Source organism: Monodelphis domestica, chromosome 8 (genome assembly GCF_027887165.1).
Source record: "Monodelphis domestica isolate mMonDom1 chromosome 8, mMonDom1.pri, whole genome shotgun sequence".
Taxonomy (NCBI): domain Eukaryota; kingdom Metazoa; phylum Chordata; class Mammalia; order Didelphimorphia; family Didelphidae; genus Monodelphis; species Monodelphis domestica.
In genome coordinates, this window is record NC_077234.1 from 96,732,714 (window position 1) to 96,758,662 (window position 25,949).

The window sequence follows — 25,949 nt, forward strand, 5'->3', positions numbered from 1 at the left end:
CACTTTGACAAAGAGTGGCTGCTGCAGGACAAGAACTGGGTTTCAGAATTGCTCCTCTGCTCTTCAGGAAACAGATCATGTCTTTGGAATGGCTGTCCTCAGTTTTAAATGAAAGTGAATGAAAAGCCCTTTTTATAGCACTTACAAGAACAGGCAAGGTTTGATCAAAATACAAGAAATTCACATGAATATCAATTTTGTTTTTGTTTCCTAAAAGGAAATCAATGTGCTGACTGTGGCGTTGGTCAACCAGGACCGAGAGAACAATACGGAAAAACGAAGCCAAGGCTTAAAGTCAGAGAAGGAGGCACTACTAATTGGTAAGGCAACTTGACTGTCTTCACATCTTGTAAGAACACAGATCGGCACCCAGATTAAGTTATGCCCTTCTGTTTGCCCCCGCACGAGCCTGAAACACCCCCAGGGAGATAGCAACACTTTGGGCTAGAATCGCAGGGCATTAGAGCTGGGAAGTCCTCTAGTCCACCTCCTAACCCATCTTACATTATAATTGAAGGGACGTCCATCAGTTTGGGAATAGTTGAACAAGTTGTGGCATATAATTGCAATGGAATGCTATTGCACCACAAGAAACAACGAGCAGGTTCATTTGGGAAAAACATGGAGTGACCTACAAGAAATTATAAAAAGTGAAATGAGTAGAACCAAGAGAACATTATGTACAGCAACAGAAACATTGTCTGTAGAATGACTTCAGTCCACCTCCAGAGAAAGAGATTTTAAATAAAAATAATCAAGACATAGTTTTATATGTATATTTATCTTTTTGTCAAATGAGGCCTTCTCTGATAGGGAGATGGAAGAGATTTACCTGTGTTAAAAAAATAAGTAAATAAACTTAAATTTAAAAAATAAATTAGACAAGGAAATGAAAGTACACAGAGGTTAAAATGATCGATCCAATATTGAACAGCTAGTTAATGGAAAGTATTTCATAATAAGTTCAGGATTAGGGTGCTGCCTCTTAGTCTACCCCTTTCTGGGGAAGTGAAGTCTGATATTTAGATTATTGTAAAAGAAATGTGGTTTAAATGTTTTCAAATATGGATAACAAAAAAGACAACTAGACCTTTGAGCCTGCTTTTAATGAAAAAATAAATTTAATTATTACATTTATTTTTAAAATAGTAATGGATACTACTGACATTTTTTTCCTCTTTAAGTCAACCAGAACCTGGATTGTGTTAAGTGTTTAACAACTAGCTCTCCTAAAATGCACAATGCACTTTTAATTTTAATATGCATTATTAATATTTTCTCCATCACTTTCTTTATCCTATACAATCAATGAAGCAATAAATCAAGTCCTCATTTGTAGTGTTTACTGTTTGTTGTAAGTACTCACCCTTAAAAAATTTAAATTCAGCTCTTGTGAACTCAGTAGGAGTTGGTTCCAGCATTGTCTGAAATCAAGCTGCACTTGTTATGAGTTGGTAAATAACCATCGCTAGCCCATAGATCATTTTTCAAAGCTTTGCTAAGTGTTTTACAATTCAGTAACTCATTTGAGCTTCCCAACAACCTTGTGAAGGAAGGACCACAAGTATCATTATCCCCATTTTCCAGATGAGGAATGTATTAACAAAGAGTTATTTACCCAAAGATATACACGGAGAAACCAAGAGAGTCAGTACTCAAACTTAGAGTACACCACACTTGTCTCAATTTCCATCATCTGCCCAAAGTTATACATTGAGTAAATGGACTTTTGGAGTACAGCACACTTGTTACGATATCCTCAGCTCCTGGGCAGCAAGTCTCTTAAGTCTACAGCTCCCTCATGGAGTCCTTGCCAGATCCCTGGAATCCTGGGACACTCAAAGGTTTCCTAAAGGAATCAAGATCATTCAAGGATTCTCCGGTTAGAATCTGGAGAGAATGTGTGGTTCCTTGGCAAAGTTTAAAAGTTGCCTCCCCACGTTCCCTAAAAACATCAGGGCTGGTTTGACCTGTAGAAAGAACATTCATTTATTCTCTCAACAACCTTTATTGGCTACTGAGGGTGCAGAAACAAAAATGAAATCTGTGCCCTCAAGCTGCTCATATTCTACTAGGGGAAAATAACATATATAAATAAGTAAATATGCAATACATACAAAGTAAATAGGAAGAGAGACCACTAGGTCTAGAGATGGGAGGTCCTGAGTTCAAAACTGGCCTCTGACACTTCATAGCTCTATGCCCCTGGGAAAGTCATTTAACTCCCTTGCCTAGCCTTTACCACTCTAATGCCTTAGCACCAATACACAGCATTGTTTCTAAGACAATAGACAAGGGCTTTTTTGTTTGTTTTTGAAAAATAGAGAACATTAGCAGTTATGGACCAACAGAATTACCGACATGGCATTCACCAAAACTTACTTTCTGCTGCTTCATTGTTACTGTATTGTATTCATTCAACAAAGAGAGTTCTTGGTTAAAAAAATCTGTTTCTCTCCTTGTCATCAACCCCACAAGGGGTAATACTAACTGTCTCCCTTAATGATAATATGTGCAATTTGACTTAACCCAAAAGAAATCCACCTTTCATAGTAAGCAGAACTTTCTGACATCCCAATATATAAGGGGTAGAACCTCGATCTGGGATTTTTTCACTATTGGGAACTTCCAGGTGAACAAACATTCTCCACCAATGCAGACCATCACTTTTCTGTGAAACTCGTGGTCTTCGAGAGTTGCCCAGAGCACTAGAAGACCAAGCCATTTGCCCAGGGTCAGAGTGGGTCAGAGGCAGATCTGGAACCCAAGTCTATCTTGGCTCTCAAACCAATTCTAGCCATTGCACCATCCTGCCAGTCTTAAAATAGGTGAATTTTTAAAAAGATCATTTCAAAAGTGCTCCTCATTGTGCCCTAAGTAACTGCCTAAGCCCCGCTCTAAGATTTACTCTTCTTTTTTTAACCCTTACTTTCCCTCTTGGATCAATCCTGTGCATTGGTTCTAAGGCAGAAGAGTGGATTAAGTGACTTCCCCAGAGTCACACAGGACATGTCTGAGGCCATATTTGGACCCAGGACCTCCCAGCTCTAGACCTGGCTCTCAATCCACTGAGCCACCCAGCTGCCCACTCTAAGTGTTCTTCTTCAGTCAAACTAGACCTCCCCAAGATCTCAGGAGTAGAAAGAGAAGCCCCCAAATGACTTGGTGCTGGGCTAGACTCGCAAGACTCTCTGACTCCAAACCAAGACCGGCAGCTAGTCTGGTTGGGTCAAAATAAACTGACTATTTGAGACAGGGAGTGTCGGGGAAATAACTGCCTTTCACCTTCCTCTCCTCTCCATGGCAGGCTATCCAGGCATCACTTTCCGTTTTCTGTCCACTTTGGTCGCATTAAAAGCCAGACTGCCGAGGACCGTGTGTCCTTTAGGACTCCAAAAGGAAAGAGGACAGACCCACGTAGAGTTATTAATTCTTTCATTAGGGACACGTGAGTGATGTCTATGAAATTTGAGCTCAGGACTTTAATTCCTGCGTTTCAGGTATTAGGATGAATTCTGTTTCAAAGGCCCAGAACTCCCCGTTCAGGGAAAGGAAGAGCCCATCCTTCCTCTGTGATCCATAGTATTGATCTGAGCCATCTTGGCAGCGGCTCTAGCGCAAGGGTCCAAGTTTTGATTGGCTCCTCAGTTGAATGGTTAAGAGTGAGGAATGAGCCCGCTGCTCGTGTTAGACAAATGGCTTTTCCATATTTGGTTATCTGGCAAAAGTAGCTCCTAGTTGCATTTTCAAAGCACCGCATGCTCGCTCGCACCTCAAAATGACAGGTACACCGGGCCTTTAAGAAGCTGGCTCAGAAGGAATTAAATTTAAAAGATAGTCCAAACTTCATCCATCATCTATAGATTTTTCAACTACAGGGTTATTGAATATGACATCAGCTTAGAGATACTCCAAGGAAAACCAATTATTTTTCTCTCCTGTGATATACAGCTGTAATAACATGCCAGGCACAAGCCTCATAAGACATGCTGATGTTCTCTCTCAGCTCTAGGAACCCCAAAGGGAACCCACATGTAGTGGATAACTGGCTTATTCTCAGAGTGGAAAACAAGTCAACTTTTAACAAATGCTTTTCTCCCATTCAGTGGGACAAAGGGGTGATTTTCCCCATCCAGCCTTTGGAGAACAAATGGGAGGAAGGCACCTACAACCACCTACATTATTATTCTTTATGCTTCTGTACAGTGTAGACCACTCAGAGCTAGAAAAAGGGCTTTGGCTCCTCTCTGGATTTTTCCCTTGTTTCCCAGGGCATTTCCTCTGACCTCTCCCTGGAAGGATTTGGTCTACTAATGCCATCACCAGTATTGTTGTTGTTGTCGAAATAACTAGGTTATTTATATTGCTTGAGACCCAAAAACCCACTCTTTCCACCCATCCTTACCCATTCCCAGTAGGAATTTGGAAACTTGAGTTCTGTTTGTAAAGCCTTTCAAAAGCCCCGCTTGAGTGTCGCCCCAGAAAATGACTGCTTCTGAGTGACACTGAGCATCCTACGACTTCTCGTAACTGAAGGTATGAAACATGCTGAGAATGGGGAAGGCATCTCCTGCTTTCCTGCCCCCTTCCCTTTCACTCCCACATCACACTATCAAGGTTCTGCTCCAGCCTGTGAAGAAATCAAACTGCTCTCTTTTAGCATCTCTCCCCAAAATTAGTCACATATGAAATGTAGCATGGCAAGAATGATGGACTGATCCCATGCCAAGAGCAAGAGTAGCCAATGGATCTCCACGGGCTCTTTGGTATCATTCAGGACAAAGCAAGGAAGGTCTCTCTCCCCTCCCATGGCAAACCCATGGCAAACCCATGGGAGGACATGGACAAGAATCCCACAAGATGGCCAGGCCTGGCTGGGTTGGGAATGGCCACGTCAATGGCTTCCCAGATCCATTTGGATATTTTTGAGTATTTGTGTATATTTTGTGTCTTCTCATTTGTGTTCATGTAGTTTTCCCTCAAGAACATGTAAGCTTCTTGAGGAAAGGACGGTTTTATTTTTGTCTTTGCATGTCCAGGACTTAGCATAGGTTGTTGGTGTTCAGTCATTCAGTTTTGTCCACCTCTTCATGATCCCAAGGACCACAAGGTTCATGGAGTTTTCCTGGCAAAGATACTGGAGTGGTTTGCAATTTCCTTCTCCAACTCTTTAACAAATGAGAAAAATGAAGCAAACTTAGAGATTAAGTGACTTGCCCACAGTCACACAGCTAGTAAATGTCTGGTGTTCTATCCTCTGAGCCACCTAGATGCCTAACTAGCAGTTATGAGGTGCTTAATAAATGCTTATTGCTATTTTTGGCATAGTCTGTAGGGTGACATGAATTCTTTTTAAACAGCCAAATCAAGTAGAAATTGGAACAGGGTTGCAACAGTCATCGAACAGCCATTCTCAAACAGTAAATTATTGCCAGTAATTGCTTTTTAAGGGACTTTGCTTCCCACTGCCAGCCTTTCCAGGCATTCCTCCTCTTTGTTAGCTTCTTTTACAAAAAGATGGGCCAACTAGATGATGTGGTGGATAGATTGCTGGGCCTAAAGTCAGGAAAACCTGAGTTCAAATCCAGCCTCACACACTTACTAGCTGTGTAACCCTGGGCAAGTCACCTAACCTTGTGTGCCTCAGTTTCCTTATCTGAAAAATGACCTAAAGAAGGAAGAAACCACACCAGTATCTTAGCTCATAAAAAACAAACAAAATTTCAAATGGGCTTACAGAGTCAGGTATAACTGAAAAACAACTGAAGGGGAAAAAATGGACACATGATAAGAAATAAAACTCAAAATGAGTCAGTATTACTTTAATAAAATCTTTATTGGGAAGTTGGTTAAACACCTGGCAATGTAGTTTTTCCTTAGTATCCTTCATTGTCCCCTCTTCTTCCAATTGCAAATGTATTCTTTTTAGTCAGAAAAAAAAATGTGCCTATGTTTTAGGCTTGCCAAGCAACCCAAATCCCTATAGCTTACATCCATATTAAGTGGAAGGTAGCCAAAAGAGTTCATTATGCCAGAGGCCTCCCCCAAAAAACTTGCAGTGACAAAACAGCTCTGATCAGGGATAACTAGTTAATACAATGGATAGAGTGCCATACTTGGAGTTGGAAGGACTTGGGTTCAGATCTGGCTTCAGATACTTCCTAGCTATGTGACCCTAGTTAAGTCACTTAATCCTGAATGTCTAGACCTTGCTGCTCTTTCCTCATAGAGTTAATTCTAAGACAGAAGGTAAAGGCTTTTAAAAAGATAGCTCAGTACAGAGAGTACTATTACATTCTACCTTTCTCTTTGTAACTAACATATGTCCAAGTATACTAAAACTTGTTCCTCCCACCCCAGCCATCCTAGTCCAACTGACAATATGTGTTTTGTGGCTTTCTACCTACTTGGGTCCCAATCCTTACACCTTTCAAACCAAAATGTGGACCAGGATGGAAGAGGACATTGGCCTCTATCCAGTATTGCCAGAGGTCTGGAGAGATGAGAAGCTGAAATGGAGCTAGAGGGGTTTCCCAAGTAGTCAGAATGATTGATAACCTCAGCCAAAGAAGTCCTCTTCCCTGCCCCTTCCCCCTCTGAAAAACTCTTTAAGAGTGAATGGAGACTTCTGGGGGTGGAACCAAGATGGCGGAGTAAAGCAGAGAAGCTCAGGGTCACCATGAGAATCCTCTCCAACCAATATTAAAAAGTAGCACCACAAAGCAAATACAGGAGTGAAAGAACCAACAAAGAGCCACAGGGAAACAGCTTTCAAGAATAGGGTGAGTGGAACCTGACAGGGCCACCATCATGACGCCTGGACCTGCTGGGCTCCAGGCTGAACCTACTGGACCGTGTAAAAATTAAGGTAGGAGACCTTAAGGTAGAGGAGTAGTTCATGACCAGGCAGCACCAGCTGATGGAAAAAGCAGAATGCAGGCTTTCTGAGGACACGACAGAGACTGCTCCAGATTGGTCTCTAATGTAGTGTCCAGTGCAGCCAGTGGCCCAGAAGGAAACAGCACCACCATTTGGTGCCACTGGCAGGTTGGTCTTCTGAGAACAGCAGAATGTGGCATAGTAGCTACTAAGGATGAACATTAGCACAAAACCTGAAAAGATACGTGTGTCAGGGTAGGGAAATCTCCCCCAGGACAGAGCGTATCGTACATCCGCATGAGCTCCCCAGGACTGGAAAATGCAACCCCCCAAACAGCAGGATGCTCTAGATTCTTGGAAGCTGGGTCGAAGGTAAACTGACTGGCTTAAAGTCAGGGAGATTCAAGTTGGGGAAGGCTGGCCCACAAGATTCGTTTGGTTTTTGCAATTGCTAGGACGTTTCTTAGAGCTACACAGTCTTCTTTTACACTCGCCACTTGTGAGGACAGCTTGACATACATAAGGACAGGATTTCAGCAGGTCATTTTTGAGTAGGTTTTTTATGTTCCATAATTCTATGTTCCTCCCCCCTTGTTAGGTCACTCTGACATGGCACAGAGTAATACAATGCCAAAAACTCTTGAGTTTTTTAATGTCTATTCGTTATTTCATATTTCACAGTATAGAGCACATGCTGGATTTGGCAGGTGCTAGAGGTGTGTGGGATGTAATGATTCAATACTTTTGATTTCATCCCAGATCCTTGGAGTTCTGTGAAGCTGGACACTTCTGGACATTGTTAAAATAGAGAATGAACCGGAACTTATGCTGATAGATATCTGGCTCTGGCCCAGTTTAGGTTAATAGCTCTGGGAATATGGTAGCACTAGACAGCTGGTTCCTTATCACTTTATTATCTCCTGCATGTTACATAAACTAAAAGACATCCAATCAGAGGACTTTATATGTGGAAGGGACTCACAGAGCATCTTGTCCTGACCCTTCATCTTATAGAAAAAGAACTGAAGGCCCAGGGAGTTCAACTGACTTGCTGTCAGCCTGCTATCCTGAGAACCAGGACTGTGCCTGACATTGCTACTCATAATTTTAAAGTAGCCCGTAGATAGAATCTGTAATGTCCATTGAGCTTTCAGTGTTCATAAATCCATCCTTCCTCAGTGTCTGGCCTGATAAATATTCTCTAATTCCTTACTCTCAGGACAATCTTGTTCAACCATCAGTCACCCTGCTGCCAACTTCTCAAGCCCCTCTTTACCCGCTTGCCTGAGCTCTATGTTTGCCCTGACTCCTCCCATATCCCACTATTCTCTACCTGACTTATTTGCTTCTCACCCTCTACCCAAACAGCAAGTGTTAAGGTGAGGGTGCCCAGTTGGTAAGGTGACTTAATAGAAAACGGGACTGGAAAACTCACTGATCACTTAAGTAAAGAAATGTGGGGGGAAAGGGAGGGAAAGGGGGAAGAAGGAAGGAAGGAAGGAAAGAAGGAAGGGAGGGAAGAAGGGAGGGAGGGAGGGGCAAATGAAGGAAATGGGAAAAGGAAGGAAAGAATGAAGTGGGAAAGGAAAGAAAGGAGAGAAATAAGGAAAGTAGTGGAGTTTGGAGTGGGAAGTGTTTTTTCATGGTGACATTTGAGGAGGCAAGCTAAGAAGGGTTGCATTGTAAACAGGAGTTATTATAACAGTGGCATCTTAAAGATATTTAAGTAACTTTAAAAGAATCTAATTAGCATTAAACCCTAAAGTAATTATGTCACTCCATATTCTCTTCCAAATTGAGACTTGAAGATTGCAACCCTTTCATGCCTCTTCTATCCAGTGCAATTCTTTTTCAAGGCCTCCCACAAGTTCACCACAGAAGATCCACCCAGTGTCCTAGAAACCTTCCTTGTTTTGTTTTTCTTTTTTATAGTGAGGATACCTGTGGTGCACATAGGCTATCTATTGCTTATCTCTTGCCCTTTCCATTTGATTTGTCCATCTTTTCAACTCACACATCCCTTTGATGGAACCTTTTTTTTTTGTTTCCCTTTGTAATTCCTTTTTTCCCTCCTTAATGGCAAGGATTCCCTTTATTGTGTATCCCTACCACCTAGCATAATATCTGCTACATTAAATCCACTTAAAAGATACTTGTTGACTGATTTTTTAAAAAATCTGTATTGTTTCCCAGGTAGAAGAGTGATAAGGGTTAGGCAATGGAAATTAAGTGAGTTGCCCAAGTTCACATAACAGTGAGCCCCCATTCTTCTTGGTCCAGAAAGTATGCCCCTCACTCCCAGGATGCTCTGGCCTTACCTAGTCCAGTTACTCAGGACTCAGTTGTTATACATGCTTCAGAACCTCATTTCCCAGTCCAGAGTTATACTGGGGACTCTTCTCAAAGTTCTTAATTCAGGAAAATCCTAAAGAAGGGAGGAGAACCATCCATAGTGCTACACACACATCAATCCAAGCTTACCCGTCTCCTTTACAGGGTGACCCATTTTAAATAGGTATTCTTCCACCCAGCTATATTTCATCTAACAATAAGATCCGCAGCTCCAACCTTTGCTTGGTTTCTGACTCTTTCTTTGGTTGTAAACAAATAATTCATTATGAAATCCACTCAGAGACAGCTGGAGAATGTTCATTTGAATATGACTTTTCAACAATTAACCACAGAAAGCCCCTGGGGATGAGCCTTCCTTGTTTTCACCCTTTTAATTTTTGGGGAAAGGATTCAGGAGGACGGGGAGGGATTGCTTTTCACAGCAATGCTAACACTGACATCCTGCTTTTCATCTGTCAGAACAATGCTGACGGTTGATTTTTCATGATGGAAAAAGATCATGATTTATTATCTGACTCCAATTAAACCATTCATTCTTTTAGACCTTTTAAAATGTTCTTGTAAATTACAGTGAGGAAAGACAGAGCCTGGCTCCCTTTTAAACAGAAGCCACCACCAAAAGCCAGTGGGTGCCAACAAGAATTTGGACTTCCTTCCTTCAGTCAGACAATATGGATTAAATACTTTTTTGTAACTAGCAACTATAATTATTAGGAGAATTTGAAGCCCTGTGATTTCTGACACAGCTGCATTAGTGAACCCCTTTCCCACTGCAGCATCCACTGAGAGAAAGAAACACCATAATTCTATCTTTCCAATAACTACAATTTGATATTGGTAAATCAAGCATAAAATTGGTAGTTGAAATGCTTCCAGGAGTCTTTGTTTAGAAATACCTTTATTCATCCATATATTATCTTGGTCACTAGATTGCTAGCTGCTATCTTCCTACAGATAAGAAATTCTGTTTACTGTATTACCATTACCATATTCAAAATGTGTTGCTATCAAGTGTTTGTTGAGTGCTGCTAGAAATCAGGCCATAACTTGGCCAGGCAAAATGGTCACAGGGTAAGAGGGACACTACTTGGCCATGACCGTTTGTGCCTCTGGTAATCTCCAATCTTTGTCTTTTTAATAATGCAGGTATCATATCAACATTTCTTCACGTCCATCCTTTTGGAGCCAATATCGAATACCTTTGGTCATACATGCAGCAGCTGGATTCTAAGGTAAATGGCTTTTATCTAAAGAGCTTTCATTGCCTAAATTCAGTGTCATGATTCTTGATGGCAGGTGGACTCCACATGAAGCCCCAATAGGGACGTGATGGGGAAATGGGGCTTGTTCGCTTCCCTCATTCCCAAATTCTTTGGCAGGCAAGCAGGCAAGGCTGCCTTCCTTCACTTGCCTTTGTCTTTGTGATAGAACAAACTGTTATCTGAAATGACAATGACTTTAAGCAGATGCTAAATTACTTGGGGAAGCTTGTGGGGAATATAAAATGTAAGGTTAGCTGAGGGAGTCCCAAAGACATGAGAGAAATCAGTCAAAGGCTCCTGTTAGGGCATCAGCCTTGGAACATACTGGCAACTCTCCCAGCTACACAATATCCTTTGACTTTTAAAGGAACTTGATAGGGTGAAATAAGTGCTTGCAGTCACTTAAAGCTAACAGAAACTATATGGCTTTTAAGAAAATAACCGACAGCCTAAATTGTTTGATGTATTGTTGGACAGGTTAAAAAGTATCCCTGCTTCCTCTCCCCAAGCCATCCCCATCCCATAGACAAAGTCTCGTTTCCTTCTCTATCCATTTTGATCCCAGTCAATGCAAATGAGATTTTGTGTAAGAGTTACACAGAAGGATACTCTCAGCATCTTCCATCCCCTTCCATTGTGACAGTCTTGATACTGTCTGGAAGTTGAGACTTTTCTTGCTCCCTTGATGTCCTTGATTTTGCTTTCTCTTCCAATGCATGAGGGCCCTACAAGCATAATGCAGAAAGGAGCAAAGGGTATTGACAGCCCAATGGTGCCAAACCGATGCCTGCAGAACTCCTAATAAGAGCCAAAAGACCGGAAAAGCATGGCTGATTAATGACTAGAAAACAGGGAGGACCGAAAGAACCAGACTCTTGCCCCACTTAGGGTCACACAGTAAGATAATTCTCTAGTCCTAAACCAAGGCTCAGACCACAGGCCACTGTGATCCAAATGGAATAGATGAGCATTTAGGAAATGGAGAGAACTGTGAACATTTTAAGTGGAATATCAATGGAACCCACAAGAAAGAGTTAAAATCCAAAAACAAAGAAGAGAGGCCAGCTGCGGTCCTTGAAGGACTAATGAACACAAATTGAAATGGTAGGAAAATTCCTAAGAAAGCTGCCTATGGGAATCCTCTCTCTACCTGGAGCCTACAAAGAAGGTAGATCAGAAGATCTCTGACCCAATGCATAAACTACGAAATCTTGCCCAGTTCCAAGTACTCTCAGTAGAGTATGAGTTAAATGCTTCATTGATGGTCGGTTTTTGAAAGGCTCCAATGTCTTAAAGCAATCCCTGCATGAGATGCTAAAGGAAAGAGTCTAGAACCTTTTGCCATTATCAGCAGTAAGGAGTTTTCTTCAATGCTGCACGATACTTTGCCTTTTTTGTTTTCCTGGCTGGGGGAGGGGGCGATCTGGAATGGGACAAGATGAGATGAATGACCTGCATTGAGGGTCCTGATGGATTGCAAGTATCCTTCTTACCTCGGAGTGAAGAGAGCTGGGTTCTAGCTCCAGGTCCACTTTAAGACTCTGAACAAGTAATAGTCCCTTTCCGGACCACAGTAGTAAATTCAGGAGTAAATGATTCATGAGGTCCCTCCTAACAGCTGACATGCACACAAACATTTGAATTGTGTTTCCTGAGGCTGGAGGCCATATAATGTCCATCCTGATATCTGCCTACACTTCTAGCCATAATGCTGGATACAGTGTCAGTAATCTCAAAAAAGGCTGAGTTGAATAAGAATGAAGTTAGCAGTACACCCTGAGAATGTCAGCTCCTTTTGTTTCAGTAAAGTTTTCAGAGCTTCTCCTACTTGTCTTCTTATGTTGATCCAGCCCTTAGCACAGTGCTTGGCCCATATTAGACACTTAATAAATTCTAGTTGACTTAATGTAATTTTCCCTTGGAGTCTTGAACATTTTTTTTAACCTTTCTGGAGATCCTGAGAGAAAAGGAAAGCATTTATTGGGACGTAAGAAGCTTTTAGCAACAAATGGTATCAGCCAAAGAATTCCAAGAACCCTCTGTCTTCTACGTCATTGGTAAAGGTTGACAATTTATAAGTGCCACAGTGAGCAGACAGCGGGACTTTGAGTCAGGAAGACCCAAGTTCAAATCCTTCCCCAGACACTTGTTTATCATTTATTTATGTGACACTAGACAAGTCATTACATTTCTCCTACCCTCAGTTTCTTCATCTGTAAAAGGAGGGGGTAGGGTTCTGTGGCTTCCAAGCTTCCTTCTAGCTCTAAATCTATAATCCCATGATCATTATTTTTTCCCTCAAGGGATAATTAAAATAATGGTTTTTACTTATATTAATGGAGAGACTTCTTTCTCTATTCTTATGCCATTCATCAGGAATACCTCTCATTTGCAGGCAGAAAAGCTTTATTCATTTTATCCCATCAGCTTCTGGGGATGACAAATTCCCATAGAATTAGACCTTAGAAACTTGGTTCTCCAGGTTAAGTGACACATCCATGGTCATGCAGCAATCTAAGATAATTGAGATGATAGATAACAGAGCTTCCAGATGCCCTCACTGAGTTTGTTACCTGACTTGAAATGAACTATAACCCAAGGTAATCTCCAAATGTCATTTCTAAGTGATTTCCAGGGATCTTTGAAAAATTGTAAAAAATAGACATGAAGCCACAGGAATAGAAATCCGCAAATGCCCTGATTTTCAAAAAAAAAGAAGTAAAAAGCTGGAGTCTCTAAATGATCATTGAACTTGACTTTAGTTTCTAGCAAAATTCTGGAATATATTATTTAAAAACTAGTTTATCAGGGGTAGTTCAGTAACTCAGTAGATTGAGAGCCAGGCCTGGATATGGGAGATCCTGGGTTTAAATCTGGCCTCAGATACTTCCTAGCGGTGTGACCCTGGGCAAGTCACTTAACCCCCATTGCCTAGCCCTCACTACTCTTCTACCTTGGAACGGTTACTTAATATTGATTCTAAGACAGAAGATAAGGGTTGAAGTGGGAGGAGAAGGTGGTTTATGAGGACTTAGAAAGGAAAATAATCATCACAGATATAGAATGGGTTTGATTTAAAAGAGATCAAAACAGACTACCATTATTTGCTTTTCTGACAGGGTACTATACAAAGTACACTTGGATTTCAGTGATATATTTGCCCAAATCCTTCATGGCAGCCTTGTGAACAAATGGTAATACACCTATGTGAGTTTATAATTGACCAAACAGGAAATGTAGTGATAGATAGATTGGTGACTATCTGGACTATCGTCTCTCTCCTTGGCTCAGATCGTTTTAGCCATGTTTTATGAATTACTTGGATGAAATATATCGGATCTCTTGCTCCAATTTGAGAATGGCCTAAAGTTGGGTTGTCATTGTTCAATTGTTTTCAGCTGAGTCCAACTCTGTGTGACCCCATTTAGGGTTTTATTGGGAGAGACATTGGAATGGTTTTCCATTTCCTTCTCCAGCTCATTTTACAGATGAGGAAATGGAGGCAAGTAAGGTTAAGTGACTTGCCCAGGGTGACACAGCTAGGAAGTGCCTGAGATCAGATTTGAACTCACGAAGAAGAGTCTTCTTGACTCCAGGATCTGGTACTCTATCCACTGAACCAGGGCTGTTATGGACTCTAAAGGAGAGGATGGATGCAAAGCACTTTGTAAACCTTAAAGAACTATGAATATGCCAGTTATCATCCTCATCATCATTAGCCTCCAGTTACCAGGTCTCCAGACTGCTAATGACTACATTCCCTGAGTTTCCCACTGTTGTCTTGCTGAGTTCAAGCAATGTTTACTGAGCAATGAAAGATGCGCTGGTAAATATTTAACAATCAGGCTCTCCCAGGGAAAAAAACAACAAAATTATATACACATATATTTAAGTTTAATTTGCATTATTATCACTTTCCTTAAATATAGCCAACTAGAAAGCCAGCCCTGATTGTAATCATTGCCGATTTCTGAGGTGTAAATGCTAACAAGAAAACTTAGCCAGTTGGTGCTGGCTCCAATGTACCCTTATATATAAATATCAGCTCTTAAATAGGTTAGCTATAGAGAGTGTTGTAGGAGAAATAGAATTGCACGGGGGAAAATTGGACCATATGGCTTCTCAAGTCCCTTATTACTCAGAACTTTCTGTAATTCTATGGTCCCATACCTTTCCGTAGAGATTCAATTGGACGATTTCATCTTATCTCAGATTGGCACTTGAATCTTGGAAGCCAAGCAGGAAATTGTATCCCTGAGGCAGGAAAAGCCTAATACTTATTCTCTCAACATAAGACTCTACTTCTCCTCATCAAAAAAATTTCCCCCTGTGAGGAGACCATGGTAAGACTATAAGCCCCAGAACATACGTTGGTATGGGAAAAAACCTGACAAATGCTTTGATGTAACAATATTAGCTCACATTTCTATCAACCATGATAATTTATAATACAGTCCTTGGCAGAAGGATAGTGCAGGTTTTATTATCCTTTTTTACAGATGAGGAAACTGAGGCTCAGGGATAAAAAGTGGCATCTCTCCCATGGTCCCTAGTAAGTTATAGCTTACTATATATATAATATATATGTATATATACTATATGCTATATAGCCAGCAGGATTTGAATTTAGATCTTCTGGTGCTTAAATAAAAAGTGATTTCAACTACCTTTTATTTCTTCTTCATCTTTCTGATGTCATTCAGTGGAGGTAAAAAACTGACCCTCATCCTCATGCCCTTGAAGGGTCTGAAAATGCTTAAAGATCCTTCCACCATAGTTATTATTAAGGTCTCAATTGTGTCCAACTCTTCATGACCCCATTTGCTTTTTGGTTTTATTTTTTGGCAGACACTAGAGTGGTTTGGCATTTCCTACTCCAGCTCATTTTATAGATGAGGAAACAGGCAAACAGAGTTAAGTGACTTACCCAGTGTCACACGCAGGTTATAAGGGACTGAGACTGCTGTAAGCTTCTGAAGATGAGTTTTCCTGATTCCAAATCTGGCACTCTAGCCACACTATTATACCCATTTTATAGTGCAAAAAAAAAAGGGAAGGTTTAATTGACTTTCCTAGAGTCATCAGCTCTCTCTAGGGCAGGATTAGAACTCAGGTTTTCCTGACTATCGAGCAGCATTCTCTCCATTACAATACCTAGCTCTCTCCTGGTTAAGAGATCCCTTGGCCAATGCCTTTCAGTGACTGATTTGCAGTTTTTAAGACTGAGAGAATAACCTGGGGTTCTGACTTGTCCAGGTTTACACTGTCAGTATGTATTAGAGTCATTACTTAAATCCAGATCTTTCTAAATAATAGAAGAGCTCAGAGCTCTTCCCTCTCTCTCTCTGGTTCTCTCCCTGTCTCTGTGTCTATCTCTTTCCATCTCTGTCTGTCGGTCTGTCTCCCTCCTTTTCCCTCACCTTCTCTCTCTGTCTCTCTTCTGCTCTTATGTTTTATCTTACAGTTCAGGGAAGTGATTCATTCATGGTTACCCAGCTAGAAAGTATCAGAGGCAGGATTCAAACCCAAGCCTCCAGACTCCCAAGTTTGTTGTTCTCTCCCCACCACCATTGGCACCATTCTCCCTTATAGCTTTAGCTAACAATCCTCAGGTTTAAACTCTAGTACTAGACAGGACAGAAAGCAATTTCTAACAAAGGGAATTCTACTCCTGAACTTGGCTTCCCCCATTTGCTGGTTCTGACTCAGTTCAGACCTTCGCCTTATAGGTCTAAAGGCAGAGGGGGCCCCCCATTTTACTCGAGCTTCCCTCTGCCTTTCTGACTGACCTGGGGTGATCAGCCAGATAAGCTGGAAAATAAAATTGATTTATGTCTGCTCATGTCAATTTGTACATGCACCCAGAGGCCCTGGGCAAGCAGGTTTGGGGGAGAAAGGGAGGGTTAACTCAATAAATCAAAAAATAAACCAAGCAGATCTTATAGAATACCTCTGTGGTGTTTGTGCCCCATAAGCCCAGGAACGTAGCAGGTGACTCGGTTACTGAGAACCTGAGCTCATGCCCATTGGTTTTATTTAAAATTATAACAGACAAATCTGACTCGATCTATTGACTCTTCATCTTTGGGAATTTGAAAGGGAAAGTGGGGGTGGCAAGAAGGAAATCACTGAAAGCTTCACTGACGGAAGTAGCAAAGGCCCCCAGATGCTTGGAGCAAACACAGAGGAGGGAGAAAACTGATAAAAAAAAAAAGGTTGTTTATGAGCAAAATTTCCTCCTTCTCACATCCCAGATGCACAACATGGAAGGAAATGAATTCCAGAGACACACAACACCTATCTCCCACCTGAATCCCAAGGTTCCACCCCCTTCCATTTTCTGCACCTAGAATCCCTGGGAGGCATGTCAGACCATGGATTAAAATGAGGGAACTCGAGCTAAATACTCGAGCCGCTAGACCAGGGTTTCCCCCAGTGCCAGCGTGCTTTTAGGAGGGCCCTGCTCTTTTATGTTGGATGCTGCTGTTCCCAGAGACTAAAGTGGCCTTGAGTACCATTTAAAGGAAGCAGATTGGTGGCTGGTAAATTATTTATGTGGAGGAACAGGGAAAGGAATCAAGAAGAGCTACAGAGAGATTTCAGATAAACAAACTTGGGGCAAGACAAAAAGGCCAAAATAAGGGATCAAAGGCAGGAGGGAAACCTGAGAAAATCTAAATGCCTTGAATAATGTGGTGGGTGGATAGAGTGCCCTGCCTGGAGTTGGGAAGACCTGAGTTCAAATACAGTCCTTAGATGCTTCCCAGCTATCTGAGCCTGGGCAAGTCAGTTAAACTACTTTTGTCTCAATTTTCTCATTTGTAAAATGGGGTTACTAATAGCACTACTTTCAAACGAAAGTTTTAAAAGCATATCCTTCTTTGCACTCTTCTCTAACTTGGAAGGGCCAAGTTTTAATTATTTGTCACAAAATATTTAACGCAAGGATCAAAAGAAAGTATTGTTGTGAGAATAAAATGAGTTAATAATTGTAAATGCTTAGCCCCCATAACTTGCACATAGCAAATGGTATATAAATGTGAACTATCATTCTTATCCACTTCCTAGTTTTGTGACCCTGTGCAAGTCACTTACCCCCATTTGCCTCAGTTTCCTTATCTGTGAAATGAGCTAGAGAAGGAAATGCCAAACTGGGCCATTATGTTTGTCAAGAAAAACCCAAATGGAGTCATGAAGAGTTGGACACAACTGAATGACAACAACCTAATCATACATCCTTCATAAAGATCAGGATCAAATTAAGTGAGATATCATAATGCTAAGTACAACAATAATCATTATTATTAACTAGCAATGATATGGTGCTTTAAGATTTGCAGAGCACTTTCCACAGGTTGAGACCAGTCTGCTCATGTCCATTCATACATGTACCCAGAGGCCCTGGGCAAGCAGGATTGGGAGAGAAGGGGAGGTTTCATTCAATAAATCAAAAAATAAACCAAGCAGATCTCATAGAATACCTCTGTGGTGTTTGTGCCACATAAGCCCGGGAAAGTAGTAGGTGGCTTAGTTACTTCAAAGGAACTATGAGAGTATTTCAGGATGCAACTTGACTTGGAAAAATAGAACCTTCCAGATGGAAGTGACCTCTCTCCGCCAACTGGTCCACCCCTCCATTTCATAGAAGTGGTTCTCTGACCATGTTAAGGGACTTGCCCAAGGTCACACATTGAGGGTGACAAAATTAGGGGTCCAGGCTTAGATACACTATTGACAGAGATTCCTGCTTCCTCCCACTAAAGCTTTAGAAAAAGATGCTTCCTCACAGCACATAAAGAGGGAGTTTGAAAAGCACATATTTCTCAGCACTCTCTAACTTTGAAGGGCAGAGTATTACTTATTTGCCACAAAAAGGTTAACACAAGGTTCTAAAGGCAGCTTGGAGTGAAGAGGAAAGAGCACTTGACTTTGTTCTAGGAGCTGGGTTCAAGTACCAGTTGACACTTCCATTTAGCCTCAAGATGTTTCCTTTCTTCTCTTACTTCCCACCATTTAGTTTCTAGCCAGCTCTCTGAAATATATGTTAAGTTTTTGGGGGTAAATTGTGCTAAACACACTAAAAGGATTTAGTATGAATAATACTGTGCTTCTATACAAAGGCAGAATAGTAGAGTAGATGGACAGAGCTGGGTGTTTAAATGTAACAAACTAATTTAAGTTTTTTAAATTAAATAAAATAATTTTAAAATAGAGTACATTAAAATCTAGCCTTGGAGTCAAGAAGACTTGTGTTCAAATCCAACTTGTGCCATGTTCTGGTTACATAACCCTAGACGCCTCCTAGTATTCCTCCCTCTCCAGAAACTCTGAGATTATAAATTACAGATCTTAATTGGGAGAGTAAGTTTCCTACTTCATTTATAATCAATCCAGTCCAAAAACAAAAACAAAAAAACATAGCACTTATACACCAAGGGATGGTACAATCTCTACCAACACACATTCTAATCCCCACCCATCCACCATGTTTCTTAAATTGCTGTAGGGAAAAAAAAAAAAATATATATATATATATATATATTGACCTCCCCTTCTATTAATGAGCCTCTACAATTTATGTTGGTCAATCAAAAATTTTTTGAAAAGTACCTTGTCTCAGCCATGAGCATCTGAAGATCCAAACAAAAATGCCTCTGGCCTCAGTGAGCTTACATTCCACTAGGATGGTACCCCATGAACACATTTAAGTAAAGACAAACTATACATAAAGTAAATGCAACCTGATTTCAGGGAATGGCCCCAACCACCTTGGGATCAGAGAGCATTCTTGAGCTGGGCTTTGAATGAAGCCAGGGGTTCTCAGAGGTGGGAGTAAGGAGGGAAAGCATCCCAGGCATAAAGATGGAAAGTCATGTGCAAGGAAGCATGAATTAGGCCAGGGTGGCTGAAATGGAAAATGCATGATGGGGAGTAATATGTTGTAAGTCTGAAAAGACAGGTGGAAACCAACTGAGAAGGGTTTTAAATGCCCAACAGAGAAGGCAAGAGGGACCCAAATGGCAAATATATCACCAGTCTCTGAACTGGAGCTGTGCTTGGAGCCTTTCCAGCTTGGGGTATCTGCCAGAGCTGTTAGTGGAGCTGCCCAAGTTGAGAACCTGCACACCACAATGAGGCATTGGAGAAGGACTAGAATGGAGGATGCCGTGCACAGGAACCTTAAATTACAAACTTCAAAAATGATAAATCATGTTTAAAAGCCTATTTCTTTTTCAAATCTACCTGAAGTAGACCTTAAATAACTGCACACTCTAGGAAGAATTTTCCCTTATGAGATCAGTCAGTATGTTTATAAGAATGTTCTAAGTGCTTTCTAATGCCAGGTACTGTGCCAAGCCTGAGAATATAGAGAGATGCAAACGGCAGTCCCTGCCCTCCAGGAGTTCACAAGCTAATGGGGAAGATCACATTTAGAGATGGAAGAGACCCTAAGGATTTTCTCATCCAGCCCCTTCATTTTACAGATGGGGAAACCGAGACTTGGAAACTTGCCCAAATTTATACATATAACAAATGGCAAAACTGGGATTTGAGCCCTTGTTTTCTGAGTCCAACATCAGTGATCTCTCGCTGTACCACAATGCATGTTTACTCCTTCTTTAACCCAATTACATATTGAAATTCCTTTGGAAATGAATGGCATAGGATGAAGGGAAGTCTGGACATGGGTCATCCTACATCAGGCTACCTAATGGTGCTCTCTTTCATGTAGTCACTTCCAGCCTTGGTGTTGATTTGGGCTAAACCCTCCATAGACCCTCATAAGCTTTTGAGAGCCGAGCCTGTAATTGCTCAAAGAGGGGGGTCCTTCTGACTAGGTGGAACAGTCAGGCAAATAAGAGATGAGAGACAACTGAGTTCTCAGACCTGTACTTAGGCATCACTCAGTGTTCTGCCATTGCACAGGGTTTGTTTATTATATATCTTCAGTGAGTACATGCTTTTCTGGCACACAATCATTTTTCAACATACATGTTTCTGTAGAACCTAACAACAGACACGAAGCCTAAGGAAATAGTCAACAAAACATTGTTGCCAAGTGCAGGGTCAGAGGGTAGAATCAACATGACCCAGACATAGGTTGGGAAATTCAGATCACAGATTTGCCATAAGTTTTTATGCCTAGAAAAGAGGGTCCTATCTAAGTGGGTATATAAGAATCCTTAGGTTTAATTTTGTAAGTGGGGTCTCCTGGGGATATTCTGGGGGATAGAGTGGGACATCTGTATTAACTCTGCAAGCTTGTTGTTCTCATCTATTTTTCCTGGGACTAAGTAAGAATAATAATCATAGTAATTCCAATAATAAGGGGATGGTAATAAGGAAAGTGCTTGGGGGTGGGGTTCAGTGGATGTTTCCATCCTTCCTGGGGGCTGCTTTGCAGTCCACATGTGACCATGTCAAACAGCGTGGTCTTTGATGGCTCCCAGCAGTAAGCAAGAACAAATGTTTATTAGGCTTCTGGGCACAGTTGGCAGGACTAGCTGAGGCATGGTGCCCCTATGCAGTTAGCTATTGCCTCCATCCTCAGCAAGCTTATACCCTTTTTTTCTACCACATTCTACTATTATTCTACAAATAATCATTTATTAAGTGCATTCTGTATGCCAGGCACTGTGATAAACACTGGAGATAGAGGAAAAAGGCAACTGCACTGTCCCTCTCCTCAAGGAGTTCAAGTTCTAATGGGAGAGAGACAACACATAGACTACTGTGTACAAACAAGATAAAGCCAGTATAACTTGGCGATGATCTCAGAGGGAAATCACCTCTTATAAGTGGTGGATTTTTAACTGTGACTTGAAAGAGACCAGGAGACAGAAGTGAGGAGGCATATTGCAATCAATCAGTTCACATTTATTATACTATAACATATTATTACAAATCACATATAATTGTACATTGTAGTATAACATAAATATATATTATAGTACATTATAACATATAAGTGTATATTATAAAATATGTTATTTATATATATTATTTTATGTAATAATAATTTAGAAATTAAGCACCTTCTATGTGCCAGGCACTGTATTAAACCTGGGCATACAAAAGGAGACAAAAAGCAGTCCAGTCCTCAAGGAGCTCACATGCAAACAAATATATGCAAGATAAATAGGAAGAAATTGATAGAGGTAGGGCACTGGGAAAGACTTCCTGTACAAGGGAAGATTTTAGTTGGGACTTAAAGGAAGACATGGAGGTCAGTATTCAGAGCAGAAGAGAGAAATCTTCCAAACATGGGGAGAGACAGAGAGAATGCCCAGAGACAAAGGATGGAGTTGTCTTGTTGGTAGAACAGCCAGGAGGCCAGCGTCACTGGATTGAAAAGTATGTGGTCCAGTGGAAGGTAGAATACTGGAAAGATGGTAGGGGTCAGGGTCAGGAAAGTCTTTGAATGGCAAACAAAACATTTTGAAATGACTCCTGGTAGCAATAAGAAGCCATTTGAGTTTGAGGAAAGGGGCTCACAGGGTTAGTAAGACTTTAACTTTAGGAAAACCACTTTGGTGGCTGTATGGGGGATAGATTGGCAAGGAGAGAGACTTGAAGCAGGAAGACTGCCCCAATCCCAGCAACCATTCCAGTAATCCAGGCATGAAGTGATGAGGGTGATGAGGGGACAAGAATGGTAGCAATGTCAGAAGGGAGGAGTTGTATTGGAGAGATTCCACAAAGGTGAAATCTGCAACAGCTTGGATATGGGGGGTGGGAGGGTTTAGAGAGAGTGAAGAATCCAGGATGTGAGCCTTATGGACAGGGAAGATAGTGATGGCCCTAACCTTAAAAGGGAAAGAAGGGGGAGAGGGGAAAGATAATGAGTTCCATGAAAATGCCCGGTCATTATATGGAATATCTTATCCAAGGAGCAATAAGGGGACCAGTGTTGTGGAAGAGAATTATATGTAAGAAGACAGGAAAGGTAGGAAGAAACCAAGTCACAATGGGCTTTAAAAACCAGAGGATTTTATATTTGTGGGGGCAGCTGGGTGGCTCAGTGGATTGAGAGTCAGGCCTAGAGATGGGAGATCATTGGTTCAAATCTGGCCTCAGACACTTCCCAGCTATGTGACCCTGGGCAAGTCACTTAACCCCCATTGCCTAGCCCTTACTACTCTTCTGCCTTGGAGCCAATACATAGTATTGACTTCAAGACGGAAGGTAAGGGTTTAAAAAAAAACAACAACAACAACAAAACAGAGGATTTTATATTTGAACTTGGAGACAATAGGAAGTCACTTAAATTTATTGAATCAAGGGGGAGAAGAATAATATGTTCACATTAGTGCTTTAGCAGCAGAGTGGAGGATAAGCTCAGGTTGAATAAAGATGCTGCTGAAATCCAGGTATAGGGTGAGCTAGTAGCAAGCTAGGAGCCTAAAATCTCCTAAAACTTTAACCTTATCTGCCTTGCCCTGTGGCTAGCTAAATTAACTGGCCACAGATGCCATTAAAGAATAATAAATTGGAACACATGTCATATAGTGGAAAGAACACTTTCTTTGGAACCCAAAGGACACAGGTTCAAATTCCTCCTTTGAAACTATCAATGTGACCTTGGGCAAATCATGTATCATCCCTAGGACCTCAGTTTCCTTATCTGTAAAATGAGGGTGCTAGATAGTCTTGGAGGTTCCCTCTAGTCCTATATCTTTGAATTACAAGTTGCTTTAGGATTAATGACCCAAGAGTCTAACAATTCACATGCTGTTTGTCTCATTGGAAAATATAACCTCAACTCATCACTTGACTTCCTTCCATATTAATGAAAGATCCATTTGCTCCAACCGATTTTTCTCCCTTTCTCCTAGATATCGGCAAATGAAATTGAAATGCTTTTGATGAGGCTGCCACGCATGTTTAAGCAGGAGTTCACAGGCGTAGGAGCAACACTGGAAAAAAGGTGGAAGTTTTGTGCCTTTGAAGGAATTAAAACCACCTGACTGTGAACAGCAGACACCCCATTCTCGAGAAGCAACCATTGTACCATGTGGGCAGGGTGAGGAAATCTGGGAGTGAGATCTTTGGAGTTGGCACATGGCATTACATTTGCAGAGCCATCAAAGCCTCATTTTAGTTCCATCTGTGGCGTTCTCTTGTGAGTGGAAATGTAATTGTGCACCAGTTCCTTAAAAATAAATTTTTTTAAAAAAAGCTTCGTACTGTGACAGAGCTGTTTCCTATGAAAACCGAACAATGACACCCCATTTGTAAGGATGGTGAGGTTTTCAAATCAGCAACATCTGAGTAAATCTCACTAAGCAAAACATTGAAGGGAGACATGGACTCGCCACTCACTGTGGTTGTTACTAAGCTACTCAGAAATGTATATGTAATGTATAGTCGAGCTCATTAAATGACATTCCCCTGGAAGTCTCTCTTTCTGTTTTAGTATATCAGTAATTTTACAGTGAGGAAAAAAAATCATACCAAAAGAAAACTTGAATATTTGTCCTAATAGTTGATGTATTTTGTAAATTAAGTTATACGCTATTCCAGGGATTTTTGCCTTATTGAAAGAGGCCTGAAATGTGATTGGACTCCTCAAGAATGCTCTATCAAGAATATTATTTTTCTAAGGTAACAATTCTCCATCATAAGTTCTTTTAACATGGACTGCATAACAATTTTCATAAACATTGTAAATAGAGGGGAAATAAAAAACAGTGACCCTGTCTTGTACTTGGTATGTTACATTCAGGTTTATGCATCAAAATAAATATTCAGTTGCTTTACTGTTACAGATTTTATAGCAAAGATATTAATTTTTTTCAATAAATATGACTTCTACCATATTGGTTTTACAAGCAATCCCTTTGATGTTTCTTAGTTTTTCCTGTTTGAAAATGTACCATTTCTCAGACTCAGTTGCTCAGCCCCACCCTTGATCCTGGCACCTTCCCATCGACTAAACCCACATGAGCAATCGAACTAAGGAAGATAACATTGGCTCAAATGAGAGAAAATTACATTTTTTCAGAGCAGGAAGTGCCAAGATGGAAGATTATGCACTTGTTAAATAGAGCAGATATTGTTTAAAAATATCTAGACAAAGCAGCCAGATTTAACCAACATAAATTTCACATTTGTTCAGTGGTCTGTCAGATCATTACAATGCAACCAATTAGTCACTCTTGCTAACTCACAGATAATCCTTTTTGTGCATCACTTTGGATGAGGGATTAAAGAATTCACACTTGGCCCGGCATATTAACATTCAGAGGCAGAAATATTCATCCACTGATTCGACATTCAACACATATTTGTGGAGCAATGTGCAAAGCACCAGAGGATCTACAAAGAAAAATAACACACGGTCCCTGCCCTCAAGGAGCTCCCAAATTCAGGGGATCTAAAACTGTGACACAAATTCCTAACAGAAGATATGAATGTGGGAGTTCAATAAAAGGCTTTCATGTTAAATGTTTCAGGACTTTAGACAGAGGTCAAATTGTGGAAAAATGGAAAGCTCATCAGACTTGGATTACACTGCCCCTTAACAGATACTTGACAGCTGGGTGAACTTAACCAACCTGAGCCTCAGTTTCCTTATCTTTAAAAATACTTATAATGCCTACCTCACAGGGTTGTTGTGAGGATTAAATGGTGCCAATAAAAAACATTTAAAGGCATATAGAGAATATGCAAAGAGCCAGCTATTATGACTTGGAGATTACTTTAGGGAAGACTTCTAAAAGAAGATGGTGTTTGAGTTGCAACTTGGAGGATGTGTAGGAGTTGGACAGACAGACAAGAGAAGGGAGAAACAGTATTCCCAGCAGAAGGAACACCAGGAGCAAAAGCAGATGGTGAATAAGCCAGTTTGGCCGACATGGACAGAGCAAAAATTTGGAGATGGGTAGAGGGGATGGCTTCAGGCCAAATCATGGGCAATACTGCCAACTTAATTATTTTAATCTTTCACACACATGCCCCAACTTCCCTCTCTTATATGTAAAAGAGCAATGAATAAGGACACTATTAAAGGAACTGACTAACCTCAGAAGTGTGACTTTCAGGACTATAGCCACACCATAAATATTTTTCCAAACACCAAACAGATGTTATGTCTTCCTAAAGTACCGATGTTATCATAATTGTCAGGCAACATTTACTGAATTCTGGCATGCTAACTGATCCCTGGCTACAAGTAAATCCATTAGAAACTTGAAAAAAACAATGACCATTTTAGTCACTCCAACTGGATGCAAGGTTAGGAATTAGGAAACATTTATTGAGCTCCAACTATGTGCTATGCTCTACATTAGGCATGTTTTACAAATAATATCCCATCCTCACAACAATCCCATGAGGTAGATGCTATTATTTTATAGTTGAAGGAACTGAGGCAGACAAGTCACAGCTGGTAAATATCTGAAGGTGGATTTGAACTCAGGTCTTCCTGACTCCAGACCTATCTACTGTACCTCC

General features: G+C 40.9%; 1 protein-coding gene across 7 annotated transcripts in view; it reads left to right on the top strand.

Moving 5' to 3' along the window:
• The window catches only part of ENOX1 (ecto-NOX disulfide-thiol exchanger 1), a 577,820-nt gene extending 553,491 nt beyond the window's left edge, over window positions 1-24,329 (top strand). For all 7 annotated transcript variants that reach the window (XM_056807991.1, XM_056807990.1, XM_056807986.1 and 4 more), the window contains 3 exons: window positions 218-320; window positions 10,378-10,463; window positions 23,330-24,329. In XM_056807991.1, the coding sequence (XP_056663969.1) occupies window positions 218-320; window positions 10,378-10,463; window positions 23,330-23,461 (321 nt within the window). In that variant the 3' untranslated portion in view covers window positions 23,462-24,329. The remainder of the gene's footprint in view (window positions 1-217; window positions 321-10,377; window positions 10,464-23,329) is intronic.
• The last annotated feature ends 1,620 nt before the right edge of the window (window positions 24,330-25,949 follow it).